The following is a 14,900-nucleotide window of genomic DNA, read 5'->3' as shown; positions in this document are numbered from 1 at the left end:
TTCTAACCTCAGCTTGTTCAATGAAGCTTTGGCAATGAAACCTGGAAGCTGATTTGGTTTCTATGCAGAAGGGAGTCTGATTTTTGACTCTCCAGCTTTAGTAAATAAACCCCATACAGTCAATTTAAGGAGTAACTCCAATTTTAAGAAAAAAAAAACACCCCTATCTGGGTGATCAATTTACATTGCATGGATTTTAACAACATTTGTTACAGATGCCTACCAGTTTCTGCTCTGAAGAAATAGCTGTTTGTTTGAATATGTCAATTTGCACAGTAAATCCGAATGGAAGTGACTTTTTCATTATTATTCAGCTCATGCACTTGCAGTGTTCTAATAAGGAGATTGCAGGGTCTCATCCCAAGTGATGAACCCTCTTGGAGTATCTCACCAAAAATGAAATTTTTGTTTCACTGGATGCCTATGATATGATTTGTATCCTAGTGCAGTCTTCCAGGAATATCAGTGATCCAATTGCACAAATTCTGTACACCAACTGTGTACAAATTGCCCCCCCCCCCCCGGTTCCAATATTGAATTTTACAAAAAATTACAGTAGCTACAGATTGAAAAAGGAAAGGTAATTTTTAATAATATTAAATTTAGTGATGCACCAATATATTGGCCGTTGAAAATTATCGGCTGAAAATAGGGTTAATCAGCTTTTTGCCAATAGAACAAAAAAAAGGTGCCGGTAATGATAATTGACTTCAATGCAAAATTGCATCCCATTGACTTCAATGCAAAATCATGTCCTATTGACTTCAATGCAAAAACGCCCCCTATTGACTTTAATGCAAAACCACATCCCATTGACTTCACTGAAAAATCGCATCCCATTGACTTCAATGTAAAATCATTTCCTATTGACTTCAATGCAAAAATGCCCCCCCCCCCCTATTGACTTCAATGCAAAACCACGTCCCATCAACTTCAATGCAAAATTGCATCCTATTGCCTTAAATGCAAAATCATATTCCATTGATGTCAATGTTAAAATGCCTCTATTTAAGTTTTTTATTTATATATATATATATATATATATATATATATATATAATTATATTATTTTCATTATATTTCAATTTATTTTCTGTCCAATTTTTAATTTAGATTTAACTTAATTTAAGTTTTTTATTTTTATTATTTTCTAACTAATTTTCGTTCGTTACTTTCAATAAAAGTTATTTTACATTACTGGGTTGTACTTTTTTAAATACATATTCATTTAAATTCAAGGTATTAATTAAATTGCCAAATATAATACAATTATATATAAAAAATATATGTTTTTAAAAAATTGTCCATTTTGGTTTTGGTTTTGGGCCTAGTGCATCCTGAATTGGTTTTAATCCAGAATTTTCACATTGTTGCACCACTATTTAAATTGCATTATGGCTTGTGCAGCAACTGAACATGCTATATTTTTTTATTTGCTAAATGTATTTTCCAATGAAAGTGGAGTTACCCTTTAAGTCTGAGAAGTCAAAGTCTTGGCATCAATTGCTCGGCAATCAACATTTTCAGAAGCAGTCTGTTTTTCTCTCATAAACGGTGTGTGTGCATTTCAAGTGTCTGGCTGCCATGGGACCATATCTACATACACAATACAGCTCCTTGAAAGGAAATAAACAGAGTAAACACATTGGTGTTGGGGTGAAAAAAGCCCCTGTAAAGAATTTTAATGAGAATCTTTATACATGTTTATATATATATTTATTTTCTACTGACAGATTGTGGGGGGATCGTGCAGGGCAGGGGGAACTGTTGGGGTTGGTCTTTGCCCCCAATAGTAGGATCACAATATATTTTACACAGGAGTGGCCTGAGTTGGGAACTCGCAGCAATAAGGCACTAATATGCCCAAAAGTTGACTCATTACTCACTGCACATGGCAGGTAAGTCAACTCCACAGGACCCTTTTTATGTGGCAGTGACAGTGTGACATGGTGTCACACAAAGGCAGTACTAGGAATGAGAGTCCCACAATCAAAGCAAGTACATTCTACAGGGTCAGAACTTAAGGAGTGCCTTGTTGCTGCAACTTCCAGGGTGGACAGAAGCAAACTTTAGTGTTTGTTCCGAGTTTGTAAACCTCAGCACAGGCTCCATCAGAGCAGGTAACAAGTGTTAATAAAAAGACATGAATGGGGATGAGAGGAGGGAGTAGAAGATGTGCAATTATTTACACAATGAAGAAAGCACATTCTTTAGTACACAGAGTAGATCCGAATTCCACAGCAAAGAACCATACTGAAGATCATCTCAATAATCTAAAGAGAATGGAAATAATACAACGAATTAATGAAAGGAAAACAAATAGGAAATAAATATTCACCATAACAAGGACTAGATATGTCTCATGTAATAGAAAACAGCGAGGAATTCTTCTTGGAAGGTTCTCTTTTTTTAAAGTGGACCTCTGTTTTGCCCACAGATTCAATAAATACCCCACCACAGCTGTCTGCACGTAAAGTGATACTGAAGGCTATAATTTCTTTCTAAATAAAAAAGAGGTAATACTTACCTGTTCTGTGCAATGAAATTGCACAGATATATCACTTTCATCCTCTCCTGGCAGTCCCCTGCTGGTGCTATCAGCTTCTCCTTCCTCCGGGTGCCTCCTGGGTGCTACAGAGGCACCCATGTGTGCACGTTCCCAAGCCAGGCTGTGTGCATCCATAGACACATACACCGCTGGCAAACTATGCCCCTGCTCCCTACTCACAGGAGTTTTACTGTTGTTCTATTTTACCACCCATCCCCACCATGTGACAGCACCCTGGCCTGGTAAATTGCTATCCAGGAACCCAGAACCAGAACTTACTGCAACTCATCAGGTAAATGGGGCAGCAAAATGGAAGACAGGTATAAGAAAGGCTACTAAAACAATATATTAGCTTGCCCTCAATGTAAACAGTACAGCTGTATTTTATAACCACTTCCATCTTCAAATATCTATAATCCAGTAATTATCTGGGCCCCAGCCTTTTTTATTTATTAAATTAATTGCCCCCTTCTTGTTGTTCCAAACTGCACTGCTACCTATGGATGACTACTTCTTTTCCAGGGTCACCTACCATTATTGCTCACTCCACAGGTACTCCATGTTGGAATGTATGTGTGGTGCATGGTGGCTGTGGTCTCCTATTTGGCTACTAGGTGGCTCTGCTTTTCTTATTGAACTTGCCAATAGCTGGGTGGCAACTTTTTCTCTTTCTTGGGTAATGCCAGGAGTTTGGACAGGCAGTGTCCCCCAGAACCCACTAGGTGTCACTGTCTAATAGCATGAGCCACCTGCAGTGTGTATTAATTCATCCTTCCTCCAGGATCCTGGGAGTTCACCCTGCCAGACATTACTATTCCAGGAAGGATATAAAAGACTAGGAGTGTGCAGTCTAATCAGTCCCGTCTATGAGAAGATCTAACCTGCAGCCAGGTAGGGTTGCACCTCATCCTCAAGACAAAGGGTGTTCTCCATGCTTGGGCTTATCCCTGTAGGCCAGGGCACAGGACCATCCGTCTCTATCTACTTGCCCTCCCGAGGATTTACCCCCCTTCCTGATCAGGCCATTTTTTGCATGACGGCACTGTGGTACATTAACTGACAATTACGCAGTCATGCAACACTGCACCCAAATGAAATTAATGTCCTTTTTCCCACAAATAGAGCTTTATATCGGTGATAATTGATCGCCTGTGCGATTTTTATTTTTTGCGCTATAAAAAAAAAGACCGACAATTTTGAGAAAAAAAACAATATTTTTGACTTTTTGCTATTAAACATGTCCAGTAAAAACAATTTAAAAATCAAATTTCTGCATAAATTCAGGCCAAAATGTATTCTGCTACATGTCTTTGCTAAAAAAAAAAATCCCAATACATGTAGATTAATTGGTTTATGTGAAAGTTATAGCGCTTACAAATGGCGGTATAGACACTGGAATTTTTTTTGTTTTTTTTACTAGTAATGGCGGCAATCAGCGACTTATAGCGGGACTGTATAACAGCAGCAGGGTATTCTGACACTAGGGGGGGACTGACTTGGTGTCACTGACATCCCCAGTGACACCAATACAGTGATCAGTGCTAAAAAAAAGGACTGATACTATACTAATGGCACTGGGCAGGAATGGGTTACCGTGGGGCGATCAAAGGGTTAACGGAGTGCTTTCCACTGTAAGCACACTGCTTTGTAGGGTTCTGCTATGCAGAGCCATACAAAGCAGTGTGCAGGAGCTGACAGGGGAGAGAACTGTATTGTTCACATACCGTTCTCTCCCCTGTCGGAGATACTCAGCGATCACCGGATGCCGGCGAGTAATCACCGGCCAGGACCTGGTGATTGACAGCCAAGGCTGCGAATAATCTATTAATATACAAACCTTTGGGTGCCTCTACAAATCTTTTTTTAGGCTACATTCACACTGAACTGTGCGTTTTCAGGCGTTTTTAAAGCGCTTTTTTTGAGTATAGTTGCAAATATTATATGAGTTTTTCATTTAGGCGTTTTTGCTGTGGCCAATAGAAACCTGTGTAGATGTGTCCTCGGCGCATACAACAGGAAAACCAGAATCAAGCACATGATTTCAGTACACAGAAGTCCTGTAGCTTTCTCCTTGATTTGGGGAGCAGTGTAGCTGCGGTAGAATGTTTGGTCCCACTTCCTCCCAGGCTCTGGAGGTTCTTGCCCGGCTCTTATACTGGGGATCCCTGAGATCATAGATGCAGGGGTGGCCACGAATGACAGCACTGAATATCTCCATAATGACCACAAGATGTGTGTTTATAAGGTATGGAGTGATGCTAGGAAAGGGAAGGGGAGCTGCTGTTTGAGCTGAAAAAGCCTGAAAAAAACGCAACTGTGTTGCTGCTCAGGCATTTTCCATTCATGTCCAAAGGGGTCAAAAATGCTCAAATCTGTCTGAAAAGTAGCAAACGCACTTTTTTGAGCAACAGGCGTTTTGCTACAGGCGACAAAACGCTCAAATGTGTACAGGGGCCATTGAAATGAATGGGATTTTCCTTGTTAAAGCGGAGTTCCACCCAAAAGGGGAAGTTCTACTTTAAAGATTGGTCCCCCGCTCCCCATTAAGGATTTGCACCTTTGGGGAGCGGGAGGGGAATGGGTACCCAAATTTGACAGGTACCCACTCCCACTTCCGCTGCGATTGCCTAGGCGATCTGAAGTGGAAAGTGTCCTCCCTCCCTCCACGAAGTCTTGTGGGACACGTGACAGGTCCCAGAAGATGACGGGGTCAATCAGGAAGCGCAGCACTACTCACGCATACGCAGTAGGCACCCGGTTTTGAAGCCGCAAGCTGTCACAGTCAGGTGCTTATACTGAAGATGCTGGAGCCTGGAATACAGGACGGCTGGTGAAACGGGCTGTGGCGGGGCAACACGGGATCGTGGGACAGGTGAGTGGCTGAATTTTAAAAGTCAGCAATTACAGTTTTTGTAGCTGCTGACTTTTATTTTTTTACAGAGTGAATGGAATTCCACTTTAAGCGTTTCTGAGTGTCGAGCTTGGAGCTTAAAAATGCTCAAAAATTATACCCTTCTTGTCCACTAAAAAAAAAAAAAAAAAGTATAGCTCTTTTCTGCATTTAAAATCCTGCCTGTTCTCAATGTTTGTAAAGTTCCACTTTAAACAAAATATATATCTGCAAATTATTATGCCTTGTTATATGTTTTCTGAATTTAACATTCTGGGAAAAAATAGAATATAAAATGTTGTATTTGCGAAAGCCTGAACACCCTCTGCCAGTTGATCCACTACTGTCATCATGGCTCTGGATCATGGAACTTAACTGACTCCTTAAGCTTTGGTTCAAGTCAGCTGAGGATGGAGATTAAGACATTGTTGGGCCATTGAAACCTTTCAGTGTGTCGTGCTTACATTTATCAACCATGAGCTTCTCAAAAGCACTTGACGATGTCGACATTACAATCATTTTCTCTTACAAAGCATGGCATGCTTTTAAAAAAATCTAAAAGCTTACAACCAAATATTCTGGGAAATACCAAAGGAAGTGGTGCTAAAGGAAGGCAGAGGCACCGCTGACACGTTTGTTACAGCGCATAGTTCTAGTTATGCACTGATATAGTTCTGTACAGTTACTGTTATGGCAACTTGGACCAATGTAAGTATACACATTCCATAAGCAGACAATCACTGTAGTAGTTGGAGCTACTACAGTCATCGCCGTGTTCTCCTGTTACCTCTGCCGAGCAGGCTTCCCTTCTGCATAGTAATCACAGGGGTTCACTCCCCTGGCACTGTTACCATTTACAGAATGCCTTGTATTTTTTTTTTTAATGAATACAAGGCATTTACTGATTGGATGAGGTTCAGAGGTGGGACAATGAACATCACAATTTCCACCTCATCCAATCAGAGAATGTCTCGCATTCAATGAAAACTACAAGGTGTTCTGTTAATGTACCGACTGAGCGACCCACTGTGGCAACTATGCAGAAGAGAAGCTGCTTGACATAATACCCAGAAGACTGCAGTAATCACTGTAGTAGAGTCAACTACTACGGTAACTGTTGTCTGCTTTTACAAGTATGGAATATGTAGACTTATTTCAGTCCAAGCTGAACCAATGCAACTGTGCAAAAAAAAATCATACCTAGATGTTAGCTTCACCCCAGGTTCACACCTAAGCGTTTTGCAGAAATGCACTACAGACCATTTAACATGCGATACGTTCACATCTCCGTGGTTTCACCCGGTGCATTTTTTGGAAAGGGTCAGGGATTTTTTTGAACACAAAAAGTTGCGTTTTTGGTTCTATAGAGTTCAATGGAAACGCTGCAGAAAAGCATGTATTGTGTTTTTGTTGCATTTTGCACTTTAAATCCACCTAGCAACAAGAAAGCAAAAGCAAACATGCAAAAAGCAACAAGAAAGCAAAAAAACCCACACAAAATGCCTCAAAAAAAGCGTCAGAAACGCATGTGCAAAAACACAAAACGCAATGCAAAATGCAATCCAGAAACAGGTCAAACGCAAACCTAGCCTAAAGGATGGATGGGGTGGTGTCTAGGTAAGCTTTAGCTCAAGTTATCCCTTTTAGTTCTCCCTTATATTACAGCAGGGAACGCACTGTACATGAGTGCCTGGATGAAATGTGCGCTTTTCCCATATATCTGTAAAGAATGCAAACTGAGACTTTTCTTTTTATTGGCATTTTAGAAACAGGTTTTATCAGGTTGCTTTGAGTGCTGAGAAGAGTCTAATGTTATCTTACCATGATGACAGCCACCACTGCAGCTGCAATCCCGACCAAGTGCAGCTTAGACTGAAACAGTTCATCAATTCTTTCATGGCAATTCTAAAGGAAAAGGAGAAAATGTAAAACACCGTATTCCACAAATCAAAAAACAATTCCTTTAACCACTCGCCTACAGGGCAATTATACCCCCTTCCTGCCCCGGCCAATTTCCAGCTTTCAGCGCTGTCACACTTTGAATGACAATTGTGCGGTCATGCAACACTGTACCCATATGAAATTTTTATCATTTTTTTGAGACAGATAGAGCTTTTGGTGGTATTTAATCACCTCTGGGTTTTTTATTTTTTGCTAAACAAACCAAAAACTTAAAATTTTGGAAAAAATTTTTTTCATAAATTTTGTTATAAAATTTTGTAAATAAGTGATTTTTCTCCTTCACTGATGTGCGCTAATGAGGTTGCAGTGATGGGCACTGATAGGTGGCATTGATGAGGAGGCACTGGTAGGTGGCACTGATAGGCATTGACAGGCATCACTGATGGGCACTGAAAGGCAGCGTTCCTATATGGTACTGATAAGCGGCACTGACTGGCACTGATAGGTGGCACTGACTAGCACTGATAGGCGGCACTGACTGGCATTGATAGGTGGCACTAACTAGCACTGATAGGTGACACTTAAAGGCAGCTCAGATGGGCACTGCTATGTGGCATTGATGTGCACTCGTAGGCACTGATATGTGGCATTGAAGTGGCACTAGCAGGTGGCATTGATGAGCACTGACAGCTGGCATTGATGGACACTGACAGGTGACACTGCTGGGGCTACACTGATCATCAGGGCATACTGATCATCAGTGCCCTGATGATCAGTGTACAGTGGGGATCGAAAGTTTGGGCACCCCAGCTACAAATTTGTATTAATGTGCATAAAGAAGCCAAGGAAAGATGGAAAAATCTCCAAAAGGCATCAAATTACAGATTAGACATTCTTATAATATGTCAACAAAAGTTTCATTTTATTTCCATCATTTACACTTTCAAAATAACAGAAAACAAAAAAATGGCGTCTGCAAAAGTTTGGGCACCCTGCAGAATTTATAGCATGCACTGCCCCCTTTGCCAAGCTGAGACCTGCCAGTGTCATGGATTGTTCTCAATCATCGTCTGGGAAGACCAGGTGATGTCAATCTCAAAGGTTTTAAATGCCCAGACTCATCTGACCTTGACCTAACAATCAGCACCATGGGTTCTTCTAAGCAGTTGTCTAGAAAACTGAAACTGAAAATAGTTGACGCTCACAAAGCTGGAGAAGGCTATAAGAAGATAGCAAAGCATTTTTAGATGTCAATATCCTCTGTTCAGAATGTAATTAAGAAATGGCAGTCATCAGGAACAGTGGAAGTTAAAGCAAGATCTGGAAGACCAAGAAAAATATCAGACAGAACAGCTCGCAGGATTGTGAGAAAAACAATTCAAAACCCACGTTTGACTGCACGATCCCTCCAGAAAGATCTGGCAGACACTGGAGTTGTGGTACACTATTCCACTATAAAGAGATACTTGTACAAATATGGTCTTCATGGAAGAGTCATCAGAAGAAAACCTCTGCTACGTCCTCACCACAAAAATCATCGTTTGAACTTTGCAAATCAACATATAGACAAGCCTGATGCATTTTGGAAACAAGTTCTGTGGACCGATGAGGTTAAAATTTAACTTTTTGGCCGGAATGAGCAAAGGTACGTTTGGAGAAGAAGGGGCACAGAATTTAATGAAAAGAACCTCTGTCCAACTGTTAAGCATGGGGTTGGATCAATCATGCTTTGGGGTTGTGTTGCAGCCAGTGGCACAGGGAACATCTCACGAGTAGAAGGAAAAATGGATTCAATAAAATTTCAGCAAATTTTGGATGGTAACTTGATGCCATCTGTGAAATAGCTGAAGTTAAAGAGAGGATGGCTTCTACAAATGGATAATGATCCTAAACACACCTCGAAATCCACGGGGGATTACATCAAGAGGCGTAAACTGAAGGTTTTGCCATGGCCTTCACAATCTCCTGACCTCAACATAATTGAAAATCTATGGATAGACCTTAAAAGAGCAGTGCGTGACAGACAGCCCAGAAATCTCAAAGAACTGGAAGACTTTTGTAAGGAAGAATGGGCAAAGATACCTCAAACAAGAATTGAAAGACTCTTGGCTGGCTACAAAAAGCGTTTACAAGCTGTGATACTTGCCAAAGGGGGCAGTACAAGATATTAACTCTGCAGGGTGCCCAAACTTTTGCAGACACCATTTTTTTGTTTTCTGTTATTTTGAAAGTGTAAATGATGGAAATAAAATCTAACTTTTGTTGACATATTATAAGAATGTCTAATCTGTAATTTGATGCCTTTGAGATTTTTCCATCTTTCCTTGGCTTCTTTATGCACATTAATACAAATTTTTAGCTGGGGTGCCCAAACTTTCAATCCCCACTGTACATGTCCCCTCAGCGTGACAGCTCGTGAGGAGAGAAATGCCGATAACCGGCATTTCCCTATTTACATGTGATCAGCTGTGATTGGACACAGCTGATCACATGACCGAGCTGACATCTTCGGCTCTTTCCATAGATCGGTGTTCCGCTGTGTCCGAGGGCGCAGACCAGTGCACACGCGGTTAGAGTGAGAGGACGTCATATGACGTCCTTCCAGAACGAGAGAAGCACCTTGCGCCCGTCATTTCCTCATGTGACGGGTGGGAGGCGGTTAAATAAATGTTTGCTCTGACACATAATCAGCATATATTAGGGATTGCCCATAGTGGGTGTGCTGTTACAACAGCCTGTCTTTTGTTTTCCTGTTGTGTTTGGTATGTCCCTCTGTTCCCCCCTCCTTTTCTGGTGTTAGTTGGTCCAATTTTTAGCTAGATACTTCCTTGCTTTCTCTGCTGCTCAGGTGTTCGTTTCAGTTTCCAAGCAGAGCTAGGCTTAGGAAAGTAATTCTCTTCTTACACTTCAAAAGACTGGATAAACAGCCTCTGTTGTTCACTTATCCTAAATTGGAACTAAAATTGCACTGTCACATGCAGCAAGCAGACCGGTTCTTTATCTGCAGAGGACACATGAAATATCTCTTCTGCGATAAATACACCTACCAGCCTGCTCGCTGTCTTCTCCGGCACGTAAACTGACATCGCACTGAAAGCTCACACCGCCGGCATGGCCCATGTGTCCTAGCATGACTGACTCCTGTGCAACTGACTTCCATGCCTGCCAATGAAGATGGCTGAAGACTGGCACCCAGGAGATGCCAATGCGGGACTGGGACCGTTGAAGAAAAGGTAAGTTTAGCTCCACTTTAAGAAAAATTGCTAAACTTAAAATGGAGCTCCACCCAAAAGGGGAAGTTCCTCTTTAAGGACTGCTCCCCCGCTCCCCATTAAGGATTGGCACCTTTGGGGGGGCGGGTACCCGAATTTGAAAGATACCCGCTCCCACTTCCGGTCGCCTAGCGGAAGGTGTCCTCCCTCCCTCTAGTCTTTTGGGACATGTGACAGGTCCCAGAAGAATACAGGACCATTCATGAAGCGCAGCAGTACTCGCGCATGCACAGTGGGTACCCAATTTGTGAAGCCGCAAGCTGTCACAGCTGGGTGCGCACACTGAAGATGCCGGCCTCCTGGAATACAGGACAGCTGGTGAAACGGGCTGCGGGGGACACACTGAGGGACAGGTAAGTGGCGGGTGTTTAAAAGTCAGCAGCTACATTCTTTTATTTTTTGACAGGTTGAGTGGATCTTAGCTTTAACATTTGTGTCTTATTAAAGAGTTAAGCTGCCTGTGGATAGTGCCAAGTCAGCAAGTGGATTAACTGTCTGCACAGACTGGATCTAAGGAGGTATATTTTTGCATGAAACTGAAAAATGGATACTTGTGTTAACCTAAAGATCCTAGAAATGCTGAGTGCCTTTCGAGTAGCAGATGGCCTGTGTATAGGTTGCCCAAGATAACAGGTGTTTTTTGTGCCCAATAGTGGCTTTGGCATAGCCATCTAAATTTATACCACCTGGGGCTTGCTGGGGGCTGTGGGAACAAACTTAATCAAGGACTATGGCTTAAAGGACACCTGTCATAGGAGAAATAGAAGAGAAATAAGAAAGGCTGCCATTACTAATCCTGAAAATGTTAGTTGCCAAGCTGTCACGTCACTTGCTTTATCTTCAGAACCAGGGGCGGACTGACAACTCATGGGGCCCCCGGGCAATAGGGAATCACGGGGCCCCTGTGTCCTTGCCCACACTCAAAGCACACCCAAAAAAGCCTATAAAAAAGGTAACGGGCATTTCATGGGGCCCCCTACTGACGCCGGGCTCTCGGGCAGTGCCCAAGTGCTCGAATGGTCAGTCCGCCCCTTTTCAGGACTTACTCCTTTTCTCTGACTTATTTTGCTGTGGCTTTATCCTGGGTCTCTGCCTCAGAAGTACTGGCATAACCTATGAAAAATGACAGTCTCTGTATTTATCTTATGACCGGTATACCGTAAAGGGCTCGTTCACATAAGTGGTGTCCTCTGAAGAGCGATCGCTTTTTTAGAGGGCATTTGACGGGTGGCAAGGACGTTCTATGTCGCTTCCTGTCTGATTTAACCCTATAATTGCCACATTAAAAAGCCACAATTGCATGCAGTTGTGGAACGGGGCCCACAGAACTGCATTAGTTGTGTTCGGCTGGTCAGTTTTATTGATAAAATGCAGTGTGTTCAATCAGACGTTCATTGTTTCCATGTTTTCCATCACAAATACCAAGTACTGTCACAACACTGTTCTCTTGTATACTGACCACATTTTTTATTCCTTCCGGACAAAGACTGTCTCCCAAACCTAACAGCAGATTTGGCTCATCCGAACAGCACTGGAGCTAAAAGAGAAAAGATAGCAGAAAGATTGACAGCTAGTCAAAATGACCCTAAAAATAACAGGAAAAAAAAATATCTTCATGCTGAATGAAGTGTGATTATTCACCCCCCCCCCCCCAGATAAGAACCCTCTCCCCTCCCCCACCTCTTTTTTTCCACCTTTCCCTAAACCCCCCCCCCCCCCTTTTTTTCTCGTTTTGTTTCCTTTCTATTCCTTTTCTTTTTACCTGCTTTGCTTTCTGTTTTAATTTAACAATAAACATAAAAAACCGGCCCTGGGGCAGTACCATTATTTCCCCCTCAGGGATTCGCAGTTCCATATTTCGCAGATACAGGGTTCAGGTGGCTCAGGACATATATGTTGACTTTTTATTGGTGATATCATTGCCTATTGGGCTTTATTGTTTTTTTTCTTTATTATTATTATTATACAGGATTTATATAGCGCCAACAGTTTGCTCATCTCTTTACAATATAACGGGAGACAATACAGCAACAATACAGTTCAATACAAGAGGAATAGGAGGGCCCTGCTCCTTGGAGCTTACAATTCTTTAAAGATTTACTCTCAGGATTGGTATTTTGGCCCAGCATGTCATACTGTAGACGTTCTGTTTTGTCTTTTGCTTTAAATATCCTGGTGTTGCACTGACTCTAGTATCTGGAAACGTTTATGTTATCTGTCATTGTTGAAGCCTTGTGTTAATAAACTTAAATTTGGGGAAAAAAAGATATCTACAAACATTTATTTATTTCAGGTACTTATATAGTGCTGTCAATTTACGCAGCACTTTACATATATATTGTACATTTACATCAGTCCCTAACACTCAAGGGGCGTACAATCTAAGGTCCCTAACTCACATTCATACATACGCATATTAGGACCAATTTAGACAGGATCCAATTAACCTACCAGCATGACTTTGGAGCATGGGAAGAAACCAGCGTACCCGGAGGAAACCCATGCAGACACAGGGAGAACATGCAAACTCCAGGCAGGTTGTGCCGTGGTTGGGATTCGAACCAATGACCCGAGTACTGCCAGGCAGAAGTGCTAACCATTTAGCCACTGTGCTGCCCCGAATATAACTGTAGAACAAAGGCACTCAGTATTTATTAAGCCCTGGCTCACATATATGTGGCCATGCGAACCATCTGGACATGGAACCAGGGGCGGACTGACCATTTGGAAACTCGGGCACTGCCCGATTGCCCAGGGTCAGAAGGGGGCCCCATGAGATGCCCCTGGTACCTTTTTCATAGGCCTTTTTGAGTTTGGGCAAGGGCACAGGGGCCCCATGATCCCCTATTGCTCAGGGGCCCCATGAGTTGTCAGGCCGCCCCTGCATGGAACAGATATAAAAACGCTTATAAACGCAAACGCTCATAAACCCGGTTAACCACATTTACATGCGTTTAGTGTTTGAAACGCCGGTAAAATCTACTCTTGAACGCAAGTTTGGTGCGTTCAAAAAAACGACTGTAAACTCAACTGCCTGTAAATAACGATTTGTTCATGGACACATAGGAAAACATTAGGAAGCAGGGGCAGACTGACAACTCATGGGCCCCACGGGCGATAGGGGATCATGGGGCCCCTGTGTCCTTGCTCAAACTCAAAAAAGCCTATGAAAAAGGTACCAGGGGCATCTCATGGGGCCCCCTACTGACCCCGGGCCCTCGGGCAGTGCCCGAGTTTCCAAATGGTCAGTCTGCCCCTGTTAGGGAGAGTTCAGGGGCTGCTGAAAAAAAAAAAGGCTGAACAGCTCCGGAACGTCAGTTTAGGAGCTGCAGTGTACATGAGCACTAAGTGTCCAGGTACAAAAATAGGATTTTCGTACTCATTGTAAAATCATTTTTTTGGGAGTCCATTGAAAGACACAGGAATTTACTGGAATTGGTTGTATTACCCAAGAGTATCAGACTTCCCTCAGTGGGTGATAAAGAAAATAGGATTTTTGTACTCACTGTAAAATCCTGTGTCCTCAATGGGTTTTAAAGGAGAAGAAGGGCCAAAGCTATTTTGGCTATACTTCTACTGCGGGATTACAGGAGTGCACTTCGTTCTGCATTCCTGTGACCCTGTATTCAACTGACAGCGGGTAAAGTCTACTGACGTCACAGAGACAGGCCAGACTCTAGACCCCTCAAATGCTTGGACCAGGAGCTGGCTCAGCCACTCAGCAAGCTGCTTAGAGCCTTTGCCATTAGCTCCTGCCCCCTCCACAGCCCGGTGCTTAAGTGAGCGCTAGAGGGGCAGAAGGGAGAGCTGATGACTGAGACACTGGCTTTCTGCAGGCTAAAGACTGCAAATCGATTGATGAGCAGTGTTTGATTGCTCGGTTCTCAGTCTTAGATGATGATGTTGCATTCACCTGTTGGTCTTTTTACAATCTGAACTTCTCTTTTAAATCCCAATGCATTGCAGTTCAGTACATGTGTTTTCAGATGTACGGTTAGGTCCATAAATATTTGGACACAGGCACAGTTTTCTTTTGGCTCTGTATGCCACCAGAATAAATTAAAACGAAACAATCCAAATGAATTTGAAGTGCAGACTTTCAGCTTTAATTCAAGGGGTTGAACATAAATATCAAGTACAAACATTAGGAACTGCAACCATTTTTATACACAGTCCCTCCATTTTCAGGGGCTCAAATGTAATTGGACATTTGAATATAATCATAAATAAAATGTTAATTTTTAATATTTTGTTGAGAATCCTTTACTGGCAATGACTGCCTGAAGTCT

The 14,900-nt window shown here is 42.3% G+C and overlaps 1 protein-coding gene across 1 annotated transcript in view; it reads right to left on the bottom strand.

Annotated features, from left to right (window-relative positions):
- Positions 1 to 1,644: 1,644 nt before the first annotated feature.
- The window catches only part of CD81 (CD81 molecule), a 112,349-nt gene continuing 99,093 nt past the window's right edge, over positions 1,645 to 14,900 (bottom strand). Inside the window, exons 6-8 of the mRNA XM_089653514.1 lie at positions 12,071 to 12,148; positions 7,259 to 7,342; positions 1,645 to 2,272 (exon numbers count right to left, since the gene is read on the bottom strand). Of these exons, the coding sequence (XP_089509640.1) occupies positions 2,210 to 2,272; positions 7,259 to 7,342; positions 12,071 to 12,148 (225 nt within the window). The 3' untranslated portion in view covers positions 1,645 to 2,209. The remainder of the gene's footprint in view (positions 2,273 to 7,258; positions 7,343 to 12,070; positions 12,149 to 14,900) is intronic.

The sequence above is a fragment of the Staurois parvus genome, unplaced genomic scaffold (genome assembly GCF_062004578.1).
Source record: "Staurois parvus isolate SC_StPar_1 unplaced genomic scaffold, SC_StPar_1.0 ptg000715l, whole genome shotgun sequence".
Classification (NCBI taxonomy): domain Eukaryota; kingdom Metazoa; phylum Chordata; class Amphibia; order Anura; family Ranidae; genus Staurois; species Staurois parvus.
Note: the sequence above shows the minus strand (reverse complement) of the source record. Positions and strands in the feature narration are given on the sequence as shown.